This window comes from Apus apus, chromosome Z, assembly GCF_020740795.1.
Source record: "Apus apus isolate bApuApu2 chromosome Z, bApuApu2.pri.cur, whole genome shotgun sequence".
NCBI classification, from domain to species: Eukaryota; Metazoa; Chordata; class Aves; order Apodiformes; family Apodidae; genus Apus; species Apus apus.
In genome coordinates, this window is record NC_067312.1 from 64,449,374 (window position 1) to 64,462,927 (window position 13,554).

The window sequence follows — 13,554 nt, forward strand, 5'->3', positions numbered from 1 at the left end:
CGGGGGCAGATTTATTCTGGGGGGTGTGGGGGGGTGTGAGGTCCTGTAGCGTGGGAGTTGCAGGCAGAAGCACTCAGGCGGGACGGAGGGGGTGGCATGCGGGGGGATAAGTCCCCTCGTCTCCTCCTCAGGGCCTTGGAGACCCCGAAAAGAGCCGCCCCGGGGCGGGCAGAGGGATGGGCTGAGCCGCCCGCCCGGCGCTCGCCCCCGCCTTCCTCTGCGCACCCAGTAGGGGCACAAACTGAAAGTAAAAAATAAAAAAAAAAAAGAAAGAACAAACGGCCCCAAAGCCCCTCAGACCCACCAAGAGGCGGCAGTGAGGCGGGAGCCACTTTCTCGGGGTAAGTACAGCGGCGGGACTCCGGCGGGAGGATGCCCGGCCCACGGGCGAGGAGCTGCAGCCCCGGCCGGGGCGGCCAGACGGGCTGAGCGTCGGGGAGGGAAGGGGCGGTGTTGGGGTGGCAGGCAGAGCCCCCGGGTTGGGATGCTGAGCCCGGGGAAATGCAGCGAGACGGGGCTGGGAGGAGGGGCGGCGTGGAGAGGTGGGTAGGAAGTTTGGAAGGAGTTGCAAGGGAGCTGCTGCTCCCGCAGCGTAGCCTGGGTTGGCGATTTATCCTGCTTCCCTCAAAGTGTTCGTGGCCTCCTGTCGGCCTGACCAAGGTGGGAAGACCCTCCAGGCCCACCTTTGCCGGCGGAGTTGGGACAGGACACCTAAAAGTGGGACGATTACTGCTCTTCGCGGGAGTAAGGAGGCATGCCGTGGGTAATCGAAGTCTGCCTTTTTGCCATTCGCAGGGCAAAATTAAAGATACTGTCCTGCTCTTGGGGGTGCCTCGAGTAGGTTTTCACCAACACGGCTGTGGGCAGAATCCAGCTCCTTTCCCTCTTGGTGCCCCATTTTGGCGATACTGCAGGAGGCACAGAAGATGCAGAGGCTTTATAAAAGGATCCGCCTGATCTGGGGAAGTGCTCCACTGGCAGCCGTGCAGTTTTATGCCCACACAAAACCTTCAGAAGCAGCTGTCCCTTGCAGAGCAGAACTCAAACAACATGGTTTTGTGTGAGGTTTTACTGAAGAGGCTTTTCTGGTGGTTGTTGGGAAGGAATGAACTCATGTTGCAGTGGAAGCAGAAACAGGATAATTCTGTCTCTAGCTGCCAGCACCACTACGTGAGGCAGCAGACCTGGGATCCATCCCTCTTTGTCAAGTTTTTGGAGCCTTATGACTGGTACTAAGATGCGGGGAAAGCTGACAAGTGCAAGCACATGGAGACAATGTAATCACATAGATCTTCTTTTTATAGGAAGCCAGCCTAAATACAGGAGGTGCATCTTTGAGGGAGCTGCGTTCTAAAATAGCAATTTATTAAACATTTTTGGGTGTGCTTTTCTGCTTTTTGAGCTTTCAGAATACCTGTCTTTTCAAACTTTCCTTCTGTATGTTGAGAAATAAAACCTTATCTTTCTCCCATCTTTTTAAATACTACTTTTTTAAGATGAAGCTGGAATTTGCACCTTTTGTCAGGAGTTGGGATTTTCACATGATAACATTCAGCATGCAGCAAAACAGGAGGGCACTGTGAAAGCTGAAAAAAGCATTAGGGAAGGCAAAGAGTTATTTGAGGAGAGGCATACCAGCACAGATGAAGATTACAGGGGAAGGGAAATATATTAAATTTAAATGTTTTTTGGTGTGGACAGAGTTTGTGTGTGTGCTATATGATTACTTTCTCCATACATTCAGCTAGATATGCTGGTGAACACAAGGCCCAGAAGACTGCAGTGTATTAAGTCCCAAGGCCCAGCTAGTTGTGTGCCTCCACCTGGAGCATTTCCAGGGCTTGCCTCGGGAAGGAAAGTCTTTCCTTGCTGTTTGTAAGTCTATTGAAAAGCAGCACAGTTTGCCACTTGAAACTCAGAAAAACAGCTGCCCTTCCTGCACAGGACAGCCAGGCCCATCATTGTCTCTGTGCTGACTGCAAGTTTGACAGCATGTGTGATCCTGCTCAGAGAGGATGCCAAGTGCAGGATGACCAGAGGGAGAGTAGATGCCTGGGGCTGTACAAGAGAGTGTTTTTTATGCAGGCAACTTATAGGATACCTGGCTCAAAATGTGGCTCTGGCACCTACAGAAAGCTATTGGTAAACATCAGGTTAATCACTGAGCTTGAGGAGTGCTCTTTCTTGATGCTCTACCCATTTTCAGCAGCCATCTCAAGAAGAGTAAGGATGGAGTGGGAAAGCCCTGCAGCAAAGGCTGAAGACTTCAGACGAGCCTGCCTTCCTGATGCCTACCTCTAAGTGCCCTGGCAGACCTGGCAGAACAGCATGATTAGGATGCGGAGGAAGAAACTGTGGGCATCTTGCTTCTGCTTTGCAGCTGCCTTTTTCCTTGTGACAATCCAGGTACAGGGCAAGGGGGGAAGATATGTGTGAGATCGCTCTCAAAGTATGACACAATTCTGGCAGATGAGGGAGAGCATTAAAGACAGATGTTTTTCCTACAAGTCTGTGCTTTAACAAGATAGTTTAAAGAAACTCTGTTAGCAGCATTGGCTTTGTGGTAATAACTGATTCCAGAAGTGGCATTACACAGAGAGCACCTTCCTTGTAGAGCTTCTTGGTTCCTGGAGGAGTTTCTCAGCAGTGGTGTACTGTGCCATGCTGTGTTGTGTTGTCTCCATCCAGTAGTGCCTCCCCTGTACCTGTGTTTGAACTCATGAGGCAGGGAGGCAAGTTTGGTCCCATTTCATACTAATGTGACGGACACACAGAAGAAATCTGAGCACATCACTTATTGGTGATGGAAATCTGGCCATCAGTCCTGACTCAAAGGCCATTCCTAGTGTTGGGACATACAGGAGCTGGTCAGTAAAGAAATGTATGAGATAAAAATACATGTGGAGGTATATTATTTGGTAGCTGGTGCAGGTTACCTTAGATTTTTTTTTTAGGAGAGAACAACTTTTGATAAATTGACTCAGCCTTGGCTGGCCATCATGAGACTGCAGGAGACTTCTGTCATGAGAGGGCCAGCATCTGCCCCAGAGATGTCTTTCAGCTTGGGCTGTGCTCTGAATTGAGGCTCTGGTTTGGACCAGTACCTCTGGTAACTCCCATTGGAGGCACCTGTCACAGGTTAGCTGCCTCTGCCAAATAGGAGCTGTTTCTTGGGGGCAGTCACTGACACTCAACAGCCACTTTCAGTTCTGTTCCTCTGAACAGGCATCCAGAGGTGATATGGCTGCCCTAGCATACAGGCAATGCTAGCAAGTCTTAAGGACCTTTATTGGGAGGGTTTGTGACTCTGCTGCACCTCCATGGGTAAGCAGGTTTGAAGCTGGCTAGAACTTCCCTGTGCCTCACTGGGATTTTTGTCTGGCAGTGTTCACTGAACTGTGAAACTCAGTGACCTGGTGCTGGGACTGCTGTAGCTGTTGATAGAGTTGGGGTGTATCAACCCTCAGAAGTTCAGAGAGAGCTATGAGAAGTTCTCTACAGAGACTCCTCAACTTCTGCCAGGGGAAAATTTGGGAGCAGAGAAGAAGCATGTTCCTGGAGAAACCTGGACATAAGGTAGTTATAAACTTATTTTGATTATAATTGCTGCAGTTATGTCTTGTCAAACTATTAGACGTATGAATCTTTTCCCCAGCTGGTATCTTGTCCACTCACAAATGCGGGAGTGTTTTCTGTGTATTTCTGTACAGCTGCATTTTGCACAGCCTCCTGTGTGTGTGCTGTCCTAGAAAAGCCTTTTTAGTCTGGCCACAGTCTGTATTTTGCTACACAGAGAGAGTAAATGATACAACAAACAGCAAAACGAACATGTGCCATGAAGATGTGAGGGAAGATAAATGTTTTGAAACAACTTAATATAAACAACACTCTTCTGCTTTCCAATATCCTCCTTCAGAGCCATCTGACAAGCAAAAGTGCTGCGGCCAAAGCTTTCTGGTGGGTTTGAGTTCCCCTATCATTCTTGCTGCTGTTCCTGGGGTGGCGTTATGCACTGGCTGTGAAGGTGGATGCACAAAAAACAGTTTGCATAGCAACAGGAAGGTCTTTTTCTTATTAGAGGCAAGAGCAGGAGCTGTGTATCCTGTGGCAGTACCTGCTGGTACTGTTTCTGTCCCTTTGCTCAACAGGATTCTCTGCCCTAGGACATTCATGGCAGGTACTACCTGTAGAAAGGAGTGGTAGCTTCATGGGCACTAAATATCCCCCAGATTTTCTGAGTACTTCTGTCTCATGGCTGATGGTTAGAGGTGTTTCCTATGTTCTATGAGTGGAGATTTTGTAAGGTTTCCTCATAGGGTTTCAGCTGTGCAAGTGATGGTCTATACTAGTAGGTCTTTCATGTCTACACATACAGATAGGATTTTCTCCTGTAACTAGTTATGAAGTTGTAGTTACGTTGTCTTTAAGACCTGTCTGCACCTGGTTTATTCAGTCAGTGTTTTAAAAATTAATAGGAGTGAGTACGGATGACCAACATGGAGACATTAAAACCTTATGAGGTTTTTTTCAGTTGATTTCCAGGAGAAACCTGGCTGTTCTCTGCTTTGTGCTTTTTCCAGGGAAAAAGGAGAAGTTGTGTTGTTAAATCATAACACGAAGTGGCCACATCTCACTACAGAAATGTACTTCCTCCTCCTTGCAAATTAATTCTAAAGTTTTTGCTGTTCTGACATAAGATCACCTGGATGATGGCTGCAGTCAGTGAAATGCATGCACTTTGATTGACAGAAACTTTCACATGCAGACTTAGTTAATGCTTGATGCTTGAACTCTGATTTGTCAAGCAGATGCCCTGGCTAATGATGGTGATGTGCTGTGATATGTATGTTTATTTCCCTGAAGGTTATCACTGAACTGGTCAATTCAGAGGAGAAGGTGGAGGTAAACTCCAGTTTACGCAGTGGCCCATTAAAGCCTGTGGAGAGACACCCTTTTCGGTTTAAGAAGCAGCTTCACATCAGATTGAAGACAGAGTCTGATGTAAATCACTACCCCATCCTGCTGTGGTGGTCTCCCCTGACTGGAGAGACAGGGAGATTGGGTCAGTGCAGAGGGGATGTTTGCTTCTTTACTGTCAACAAGACCTACCAGCACAATGAGATGACAAGAGCATTTCTGTTTTACGGTAAGAATTTATTTATTTTTGAAGCAGTAACTTTTTCTCCTGCCCAGTTATTTTCCTTTAGAGGTTAAATATTCTAGGTTGCAGTCACTGAGCTCAAGAAACTTGAGCAGTTAATTGTGCTGAACTTTTCCTGGTGCTGTATACCATCACCAGAGATCCAGAGAGGCATGTTCTCTGAAAAAGTAGTGTTCTCTGAAAAAGTACTCTGCAAAGTGACTGTGTGTCTGTGGGATGACTGTTGTCTTGTCTCATGCTGCTTTGCAATCATGTGCTCCCGTGATCATTTCCCATAGCTGCCAAGTCATGAAAAGAAAGTCTGAGATCAAGCCAGCTTTTTCCAGTCTTCTAGCTTGTCACCCCTAGCAGAGGTTCTGTAAGGCCCTTTTTCCACTTGCTGAAGTCTTTTGTCTAAAAATAATGCCCTTGCTGGTAACTGTGTGACTCCCTTGCCTTATGTGCTGAGAGGTTGCTAGCAGACTGTAAATGGAAAGCAGTGAAAGAAACCTATTGATTTTGCACAGGGAGCAGCAGCTAGTGCAACCTTCTGAGCTGCTCTGGCTCTGCTGCCTCAGAGACTTCCCATTACTTATTCTGTAAAGTGAGTATACATAGCACAAAAGATGCATCTTTAAAAAGTAGGTCTTAGGTTGTTTGTTTTGATTCCACACACACACCCCCCCCCCCCCCCCCCCCCCCCCCAACAGCTGCTTTTCAGATAGAAAGTTAATCTGAGGTGGAAAAATGAAGCCAATGCTTCAGAATGCTTTTCTGTGTCTGGTAGCTTCAGCTCCTTTTTCTGGAAACAAAACAAAATAAAACAGAATCCTGCATCTCATTCACAGAGTCAGGATAGAGGTGAACTGGAAAGATAGGAAAGAAGGGCCTTTAGCTTCATTGTTAACAGTGGATGAAAAACTTCTCATCACTAGTCTTTTCAGAGTTCCAAGGAGGTTGGCTTTGTCAGTTGATAATACAGTGGTTGAGCATGAAAGTGAAGGAATTAACAGCAAAGGAATGAGAAGCTGACCCAATTAAAACCAAGGAAAGCTGGGTTTGCATCACATGAAAGCATTAAAGTCTGGTGGTTTTGGTCTCTGGTAGGAATTCTGTTTGTCTGTTTCAGCATTGGAAGGGCTATTACTGTTAATTTTTAGCATGGTTGTGGACGTAGTTTACTTACTTATTTTTAAAGGACTATAATGCTGGGCAAAAGACTGTCCCTTTCATGTTTTGTTTTGTTTTTCTTTTTTCTCGTTCTGGCTATGAACTGTGTAAAGATGTGTCAAAATAAGCAAAAATGTTAGTTATTTTAAAACCAAAAGAAGTGATCTCACAATGATAAATCCTGTAGAGACAAAGGTCACAGATGTCACTGAAGGTGAAAAATAATGCTGCATCCATACAGAAAAGCTTCGCAAACACAGACCCTGATGCACTGAGCTATGAGCCTGCAAAAAGGCAGATTTTGGTGTTCCAGAATTTCCCTCTAAACAGCCTGCTGAGTGAAAACTTGAACATCTGCATTTCCATGCTGTGTTTGGATGAGGGCCGTTTCACCTTCCAAAGAAACTGCATTGATTTTCCCCTAATATTTCATCAGTGAGCTGGTCAAGAGAAGAATGATCCAAAAACTAGGAAAAATATTACGCAAAAATGTGGGGTACAGGTATTTTCCAGCAGAACGGCTTTGCTAGGAACACCTGTTTTTCTGCAGCATGTCCTGACTTACTGTTCTGGTCTGGGAAGCCCTTAGGTGTAGGGGATGACTTTGTCTAGTGCCTCCATCTCCTCTTTGGAAGTGAGACATGGCATCCACTTGCAGAATTTTGTCTCTGCTTTTAGGAGAAAAGGCACACCATTTCAGTGTCACATACTTCACAGAATTTTGCATGTAGCATAAAGCACCAATGCAATTGAGTCAGCATGAGCTGGATCTGGTGTCATTCTGTCAGAGCCTCAGGGGTCTTGCTCCTAAGGGAAGAGGATGTCCAAGCTTTTCTGCCTTGGAGTGTTGAGTCCTTAGAGTATGAATCCTCAATGAAAGATGTCTCCTAAGATACAGAACTTCTCCTGACAATGTCTGTCTTTGTCTTCTGCACTTTGCCACATCTAAGAATTCCTAATTAATAGTTCTGTAATTATAGTCTTGTTGCAATTTCTTTGTCCTCTCATATTTCCTCATTATTCTCATTTCCTTCATCTCACGGGGAAGGGAACATGCTGATGTTATCTTCCCTTTAATCCTGAAGAGCTTTTTGTCTTCTTGCTGGACTCAGATTGATTAAATGTTACATCAGAATCAGGCATTTTGGTGTTCTGTGATCTATAGTGCATTTTTCTTTAGGTTCCTCTTTGCCTAATTATCTCCTTACTTACTAAGTTTTATGTGTTGCATTTTTGTCTGTCTCTCATCCCTTTCCTTGTCTCATTCTCTTCTGCATTTTCCTTCCCTCTTCCCTGCAATACCACCTTAAAGAGGGAGCACCCCTGGGAGAGGCAGCTGAAGAACTATGATTTCAATCCACAGCATTTCATTATTGTCTGTATGCACTGATGCTTCTCTTCTGGCCATCACTTGGAACAAACTTTTTTCAAAACCAGATAGGGCTCATAAGCTTGCCTGTGACAATTTTATGCATTTTCAATTTTCCTCACCTTCTTGTGTCACTATAACACACCAAAACCAGGGGCAGCAAGTAGCATTTTTCAATGAGTGGCACAGCCCTTCCTCCATATAGTGCTGAGGGCTTGAGACCACCCTTCAGTGGAAAACAGGAGGTCAAATATTTAGTGGCCTTAAAATAACTTACCTGATGCTCTTAAATGATCTTGCTTTATAGGAGGTTTTTATGTTACTGCCAGGTAACATCATTTTCACTGCAACAGTGAAGTCTTATGCTGGTTTTATAAGGTCATCCTTGGAGTCAACTTGGCAGGTTCATGCAGACACAAAGACCACTGAGTACTTTTTTTTTTTTCCTTGTTTATTCATTAGTTTCTAAAGTAGAATTCTTTTGCTAGCTCCCTCTTTTTTCTCATCGGTGGTTTAAGATCAAGGATAGAAGAGAGAGTGAAAAAGTTACCAGTGTGGCTGGGGTGGTAGAATTAGTTGTTCATTAGGAAGGGATTTGTGGTGTTTTCTGAATGAGCTGTTCACTGTTTGTTCCTATTTGTGAACTGCCCTTGCTTGATTGTACCAGTTCAAGGTTTTGTATATTCAGTGCCTGTACTTCAGTAAAAAAAATACATTTCTGAGACAGGAAGTCTTTCAGTGGAGATTCACTAATTTTGCATTTAATCTGCAATAAGGCTGGTTGTATGTGTGCTGTACAGGGTTGGTTCACAGGCTGGTATTTTGGATTCAGTTTTGCACAGACCAGCCTTTGAGAAAAGGCTTCTAGGTTGTCCTAGAGTTTCCACCACAGCTTGCTTATGTTCTGGAGGCTCCCTGTCCTTGCAGGGAGGAAGAAGGAGCTGCAGTGATCTGTTTTTAAAGTTAAGACATGGTTGTTCTTCTAGTATTGGCATTAGTTTGAGGAGCTGTCTTCTGCCAGAAGCTACTTCTTTATGTATCTCATAGGCAGCTGTGATACAGCACCTCTTAATTATCTCTTTGATAAACTAAGTAGATTGGCTTCCAAAGTGTCTGTAGTATAATGTCTTTCCAAGATTTGAAGTAATTCCTGTATTTTTTCTTATTAACCCTGTACAACGTTTTACCATCCTTTTTGTTACTAGAACCAAACTGAGCTCTGCAGTCAGCATTTCCTTCACATCATAGACAGATGCAATACCACCTGTTGCCCTATTTACAGAACCAGGGGATTATTATGCATCTTTTTAGTGTCATTTCAGTGCATTAAAATATAAAATTCCTAGTGACCCTTTGAAATGACAAACCTTTAAACTAATATGACCTGAAAGGAAACAATTTCTAATACTACTAATTCCCTTTCTCTAGGTTCCTTGTCTGCCAGATTCAGTTTTATCGTAAGACCTCTTTGTCCTTGCATTAATTGCTCTCTTTGCAATATTGCCATGCAATGTCATAAATGTGACGGCTGTAGGGCTGATACTGAACTAAAACTACTTGTGTGTCATTGTAGTTACCGTGGCATGGTCGGTAGGGGCAGACTAAAAACCGTTTTCTTTTGACTAGGTACTGACTTCGGTATAGACAGCCTGCCCCTCCCTCGTAAAGACTATCATGAGTGGGCCCTTTTCCATGAAGAGTCACCAAAAAATAACTACAAACTCTTCCACAAACCGACCATCACGTTATTCAACCACACTGCAACCTTTAGCCGCCATTCACACCTACCACTGACCACTCAGTACCTTGAGGGTGTAGAGGTCCTGAAATCGCTGCGGTACATGATCCCACTGCAGATGAAGAACAGCCTGAGGAAGAAGCTGGCACCCCTTGTATATGTGCAGTCTGACTGCAACCCTCCTTCTGACCGTGACAGCTATGTGCGTGAGCTGATGTGCCACATTGAAGTAGACTCTTACGGGGAATGCCTGCATAATAGAGACCTTCCTCAGCATCTCAGAAATCCAGCTGCCATGGATGATGTGAACTTTCATGAAATACTGGCACAGTACAAGTTCATTCTTGCTTTTGAAAATGCTATCTGTGAAGATTACATCACGGAAAAACTCTGGCGGCCACTGAAGCTAGGAGTGGTACCAGTGTACTTTGGGTCTCCGAGCATTATAGACTGGCTTCCTAGTAACAAGAGTGCAATCCTGGCATCCAGTTTTTCACACCCTCGAGAGCTGGCCCACTATATAAAAACACTGGATACAAATGATCAAGAATACGAGTCCTACCTAGAATGGAAACTGAAAGGGGACATTTCCAATCCAAGGCTGCTTACAGCAATGAAGGAACGCAAGTGGGGAGTGCAAGATGTTGCCCAGGACAATTACATTGACACCTTTGAGTGCATGGTGTGTAACAGAGTGTGGGAAAACATCAGAAGGAAAGAAAAGGTACTTGTGACTTTTTGTCTCAGAGAGGCTTTAAAAGGCTTATATTTCTCACAGGATGTGTAGTTATCACATTTCTGGCCAGCTTGCAACCGTTGCTGTTGCAGTACCACTGGGCTGTGTATCCTCACTTCAACAGGTGTTAGCAGAAGGTGTGGATGCATGCCCAGATCATGTGTGCCTCATTCTGCACAAGTCCATAAGCTCAGTGAGTACATCGACTCCTGAGTGTTAGCAGAAGGCTTGAATTATTCAGAGAGGAGGATTTTGTCAGGCTACAGGAAGTATCCTAACTTGCTGACTTGCTTTAGGCTGCCCAGAGAATTTGTGAGATCTCTGTTTTTGGAGGTGTTTTAAGAATCAACTCAGTGCTGCAATAGGCAGTTAGATATTATTAGATTGTTCAGCCCTGATGACCTGAAGTGTCATGGACGCATCAAGCCAGAAAGAGCTCACCCTTGTGTTCCCCGTCTAAGTCTACTTGGAACACTTGAGCAGCCTCATCTGCTCGTTGGTTGTGTTGATGTTCCTCAGTGGCTCGACTCAGAGGCACGTGTGCATCTACATGATGCACTTTTACCACCAGTTTCTCTACCCAAGCTGCAATGTCCTTCCACAGGTCAGCAACCCAAATAAGTTTACCCTTTCGCTGCCATTTGTTCTGCTGCCACTGTTTTAGCCAACCCCACAAGGCATTTGCTGCCATCCACTAGTCAGTGTAGAGATAGAGTCTTGGCCACCCCTCTCGCTCAGTAATAACTAACGTCATCGTCTTCTATGACAGGGTGACCTGCTTGTTGGCTGAGGGAAGGCCTGTGGATGTTGTCTACCTTGACTTTAGCAAGGCCTTTGACAAGGTTTCCCACAGCATTCTCCTAGAGAACCTGGCTGCTCGTAGCTTGGATGTGCAACACCCTTTGCTGGATAAAAAACTGGTTGAGTGGCCAGGTTCCAAGAGTTGTGTTGAGTGGAGTTCAATCCAGTTGGTGGCCAGTCACAAGTGGTGTTCCCCAGGGCTCAGTGCTGGGGCCGCTCCTGTTTAACATCTTCATTGATGACTTGGATGAGGGGATACAGTGCACCCTCAGTGAGTTTGCAGATGGCACTAAGCTGGGTGGGAGTGTCGACCTGCTTGAGGGCAGGGAGGCTCCGCAGAGGGATCTGGACAGGCTTGACAGATGGATGAAGGCCAGTGGCATGAGATTCAATAAGGCCAAATGTTGGGTCCTGCACTTTGGCCACAACAACCCCTGGCAGCACTACAGGCTTGGGGAGCAGTGGCTGGAGAGAGGGACCTGGGGGTGTCAATTGACAGCTGGCTGAACATGAGCCAGCAGTGTGCCCAGGTGGCCAAGAAGGCCAAAACCATCCTGGCCTGCATCAGGAATAGTGTGACCAGCAGGACCAGGGAGGTGATCCTGCCTTGGTGAGGCTGCAGCTTGAGCACTGTGTGCAGTTTTGGACACCACAGTATAGGAAGAACATCAAGGTGCTGGAGAGAGTGCAGAGAAGGGCAACAAGGCTGATTAGGGGTCTGGAGAACAGGTCTTAGGAGTAGAGGCTGAGAGAGCTGGGGCTGTTCAGCCTGGAGAAGAGGAGGCTGAGGGGAGACCTCATTGCTCTCTACAGCTACCTTAGAGGACATTGTAGTGAGGTGGGTGTTGGCCTCTTCTCCCTAGTGACCAGCGATACGACAAGAGGAAATGGGGTCAAGTTGTGCCAGGGGAAGTTCAGATTGGATATGAGGAAGAATTTATTCACAGAAAGAGTGGTGAGGCATTGGAACAGGCTGCCCGGGGAGCAGGCAAACCGTCCCCTGGAGGCATTCAAGAAATGGGTAGACATAGTGTTTCAGGAGATGTTTTGGTGGTTAGGGATTGTAGGGTTGGACTTTATGATCTTGGAGGTCTTTTCCAACTGTGATGATTCTATGATTCTATGAAGCAAAACCCACATATGTATCTGAGTTGGTGGATGCTCAGTTTAATTGCCACATTCCTTTAAAGTTTTCATGTTTGTGTACCAAGAATCAGTAGCCATCTTTCAAATGCTCCATGAGCTTAGTTATCAGCATGAATCAAAAACCCCTTTTTGTGCCCAGTAATGAAACTCTCCAGTGTCTCTAGTATCCTACACCTGTCCTGTATCCATTAGGCCATATATAGTTCACAGTCTGAGCAGTATCAATGTCATCAGCCAGTAGAAGGGAAAAGAAGAAAGCATTTTGTTACTAAGGTCAGCTGAAGTGATGGAGGGTGCAAATAGGTAAGTATTACATTTAATCAGGCTTTTCTGTTTTTAATCTGGTGCAAATCTGGACAGAAGTCCTCTCTAAGTTAGGAATACAACCATGGAAGGGAGTAGAATATGTTAGATACAGATATTCCTTCCTCATGCTTTTCTGGCATTCTAGTCAAGAAGACTATGAAGATCGGTTTGCTCTCCTGGTCAGATTAATGGATTGTCTTTTTTTTCTCCTTATAAAGGATCTCATTAAATGTGTACATATTTAAGATTAAACCAGAATATAATTATGAAAACAGGTCTCCTTACTTTACAATTTCAGTGTGGGTGGGCTGGTGCTGCTCATTTTCAGCCAGACCTGATATGAGACTCTGGCTCTTGTCAGCTCTCGTCCATGCCTTGTCCTGGACGCTTTGGGGAAAGCATCCCCTTTAACATCTGCAGGGACATGGCTAGAGCCTGTAGTGGGAAGGAAAATGTCACTGACATGCTTTGATAGTTTACAAATGGAATAGCACCTTTCTTTGCTGTCTGCCAGGGTCCCTGAATAACCTACTTTATTTCTCTCCATTGCCAGGGACGGCCGCCCCAGAGGTGGAAAGCTCAGGTTAACCATCTGAGCTGCCCCAAACCGGAGGCGTTCTGGTTCTCGTCTTCAAACCCTGGTTGGACGTCTCTCCAAGAGATGTGGAAAGCAAGCTTTGAGCAATCCAAGAAAGAAGCCTTGGCCCTGAGGCACCTGGTGGAAAGGAACAGGAATTTTACAGCTCAGGAATTTTGGATGCTTGTATTCAAAGAATAAACACAATGACCAGTAAAATGGAGGGAGCTCCTCAGAGGTGTCTGTGGATTTTTCTTTTGTAGGTGACCTTATCATACATAGGAGCCACAGGAAGTAGACCTGTAAGACTGAATTTAGTAAGTTCAGTGCTCGAGGGGTACTAAGGAGTGCTAAACAATAGAATCACCCGGCCAGGTGATGTGTACACACACACATATATATATCTGTGTATCTTTAGAATTATTTATTTTTGTATTAATTGTCATTACTTCACATGTTTCAGCATAAAGGCAGAAGTTGTCAGGGTTCTCAAAGCAGATGGGTCTCCCTCCAACTTTAGATACATACCTGTGTCTGTGGCTTCAGCTCAGGACCCTCCTTTGTTGTGTGG

General features: G+C 45.3%; 1 protein-coding gene across 4 annotated transcripts; it reads left to right on the forward strand.

The window, feature by feature from the left end:
- The first annotated feature begins 208 nt into the window (after window positions 1-208).
- FUT10 (fucosyltransferase 10) lies at window positions 209-13,202 on the forward strand. 4 transcript variants are annotated; one of them, XM_051642340.1, is made up of 5 exons: window positions 209-341; window positions 2,207-2,406; window positions 4,864-5,146; window positions 9,306-10,141; window positions 12,960-13,202. In XM_051642340.1, exons 2-5 carry the CDS (start codon window positions 2,329-2,331, stop codon window positions 13,182-13,184), a joined length of 1,422 nt encoding a protein of 473 aa, XP_051498300.1. In that variant the 5' UTR covers window positions 209-341; window positions 2,207-2,328; the 3' UTR covers window positions 13,185-13,202. The 4 variants fall into 4 exon arrangements, with proteins under 4 accessions (XP_051498300.1, XP_051498301.1, XP_051498302.1 ...); XM_051642341.1 differs by having other exon boundaries at window positions 2,210-2,406; window positions 12,960-13,191; XM_051642342.1 differs by lacking the exon at window positions 209-341 and adding an exon at window positions 745-763 and having other exon boundaries at window positions 12,960-13,191.
- The last annotated feature ends 352 nt before the right edge of the window (window positions 13,203-13,554 follow it).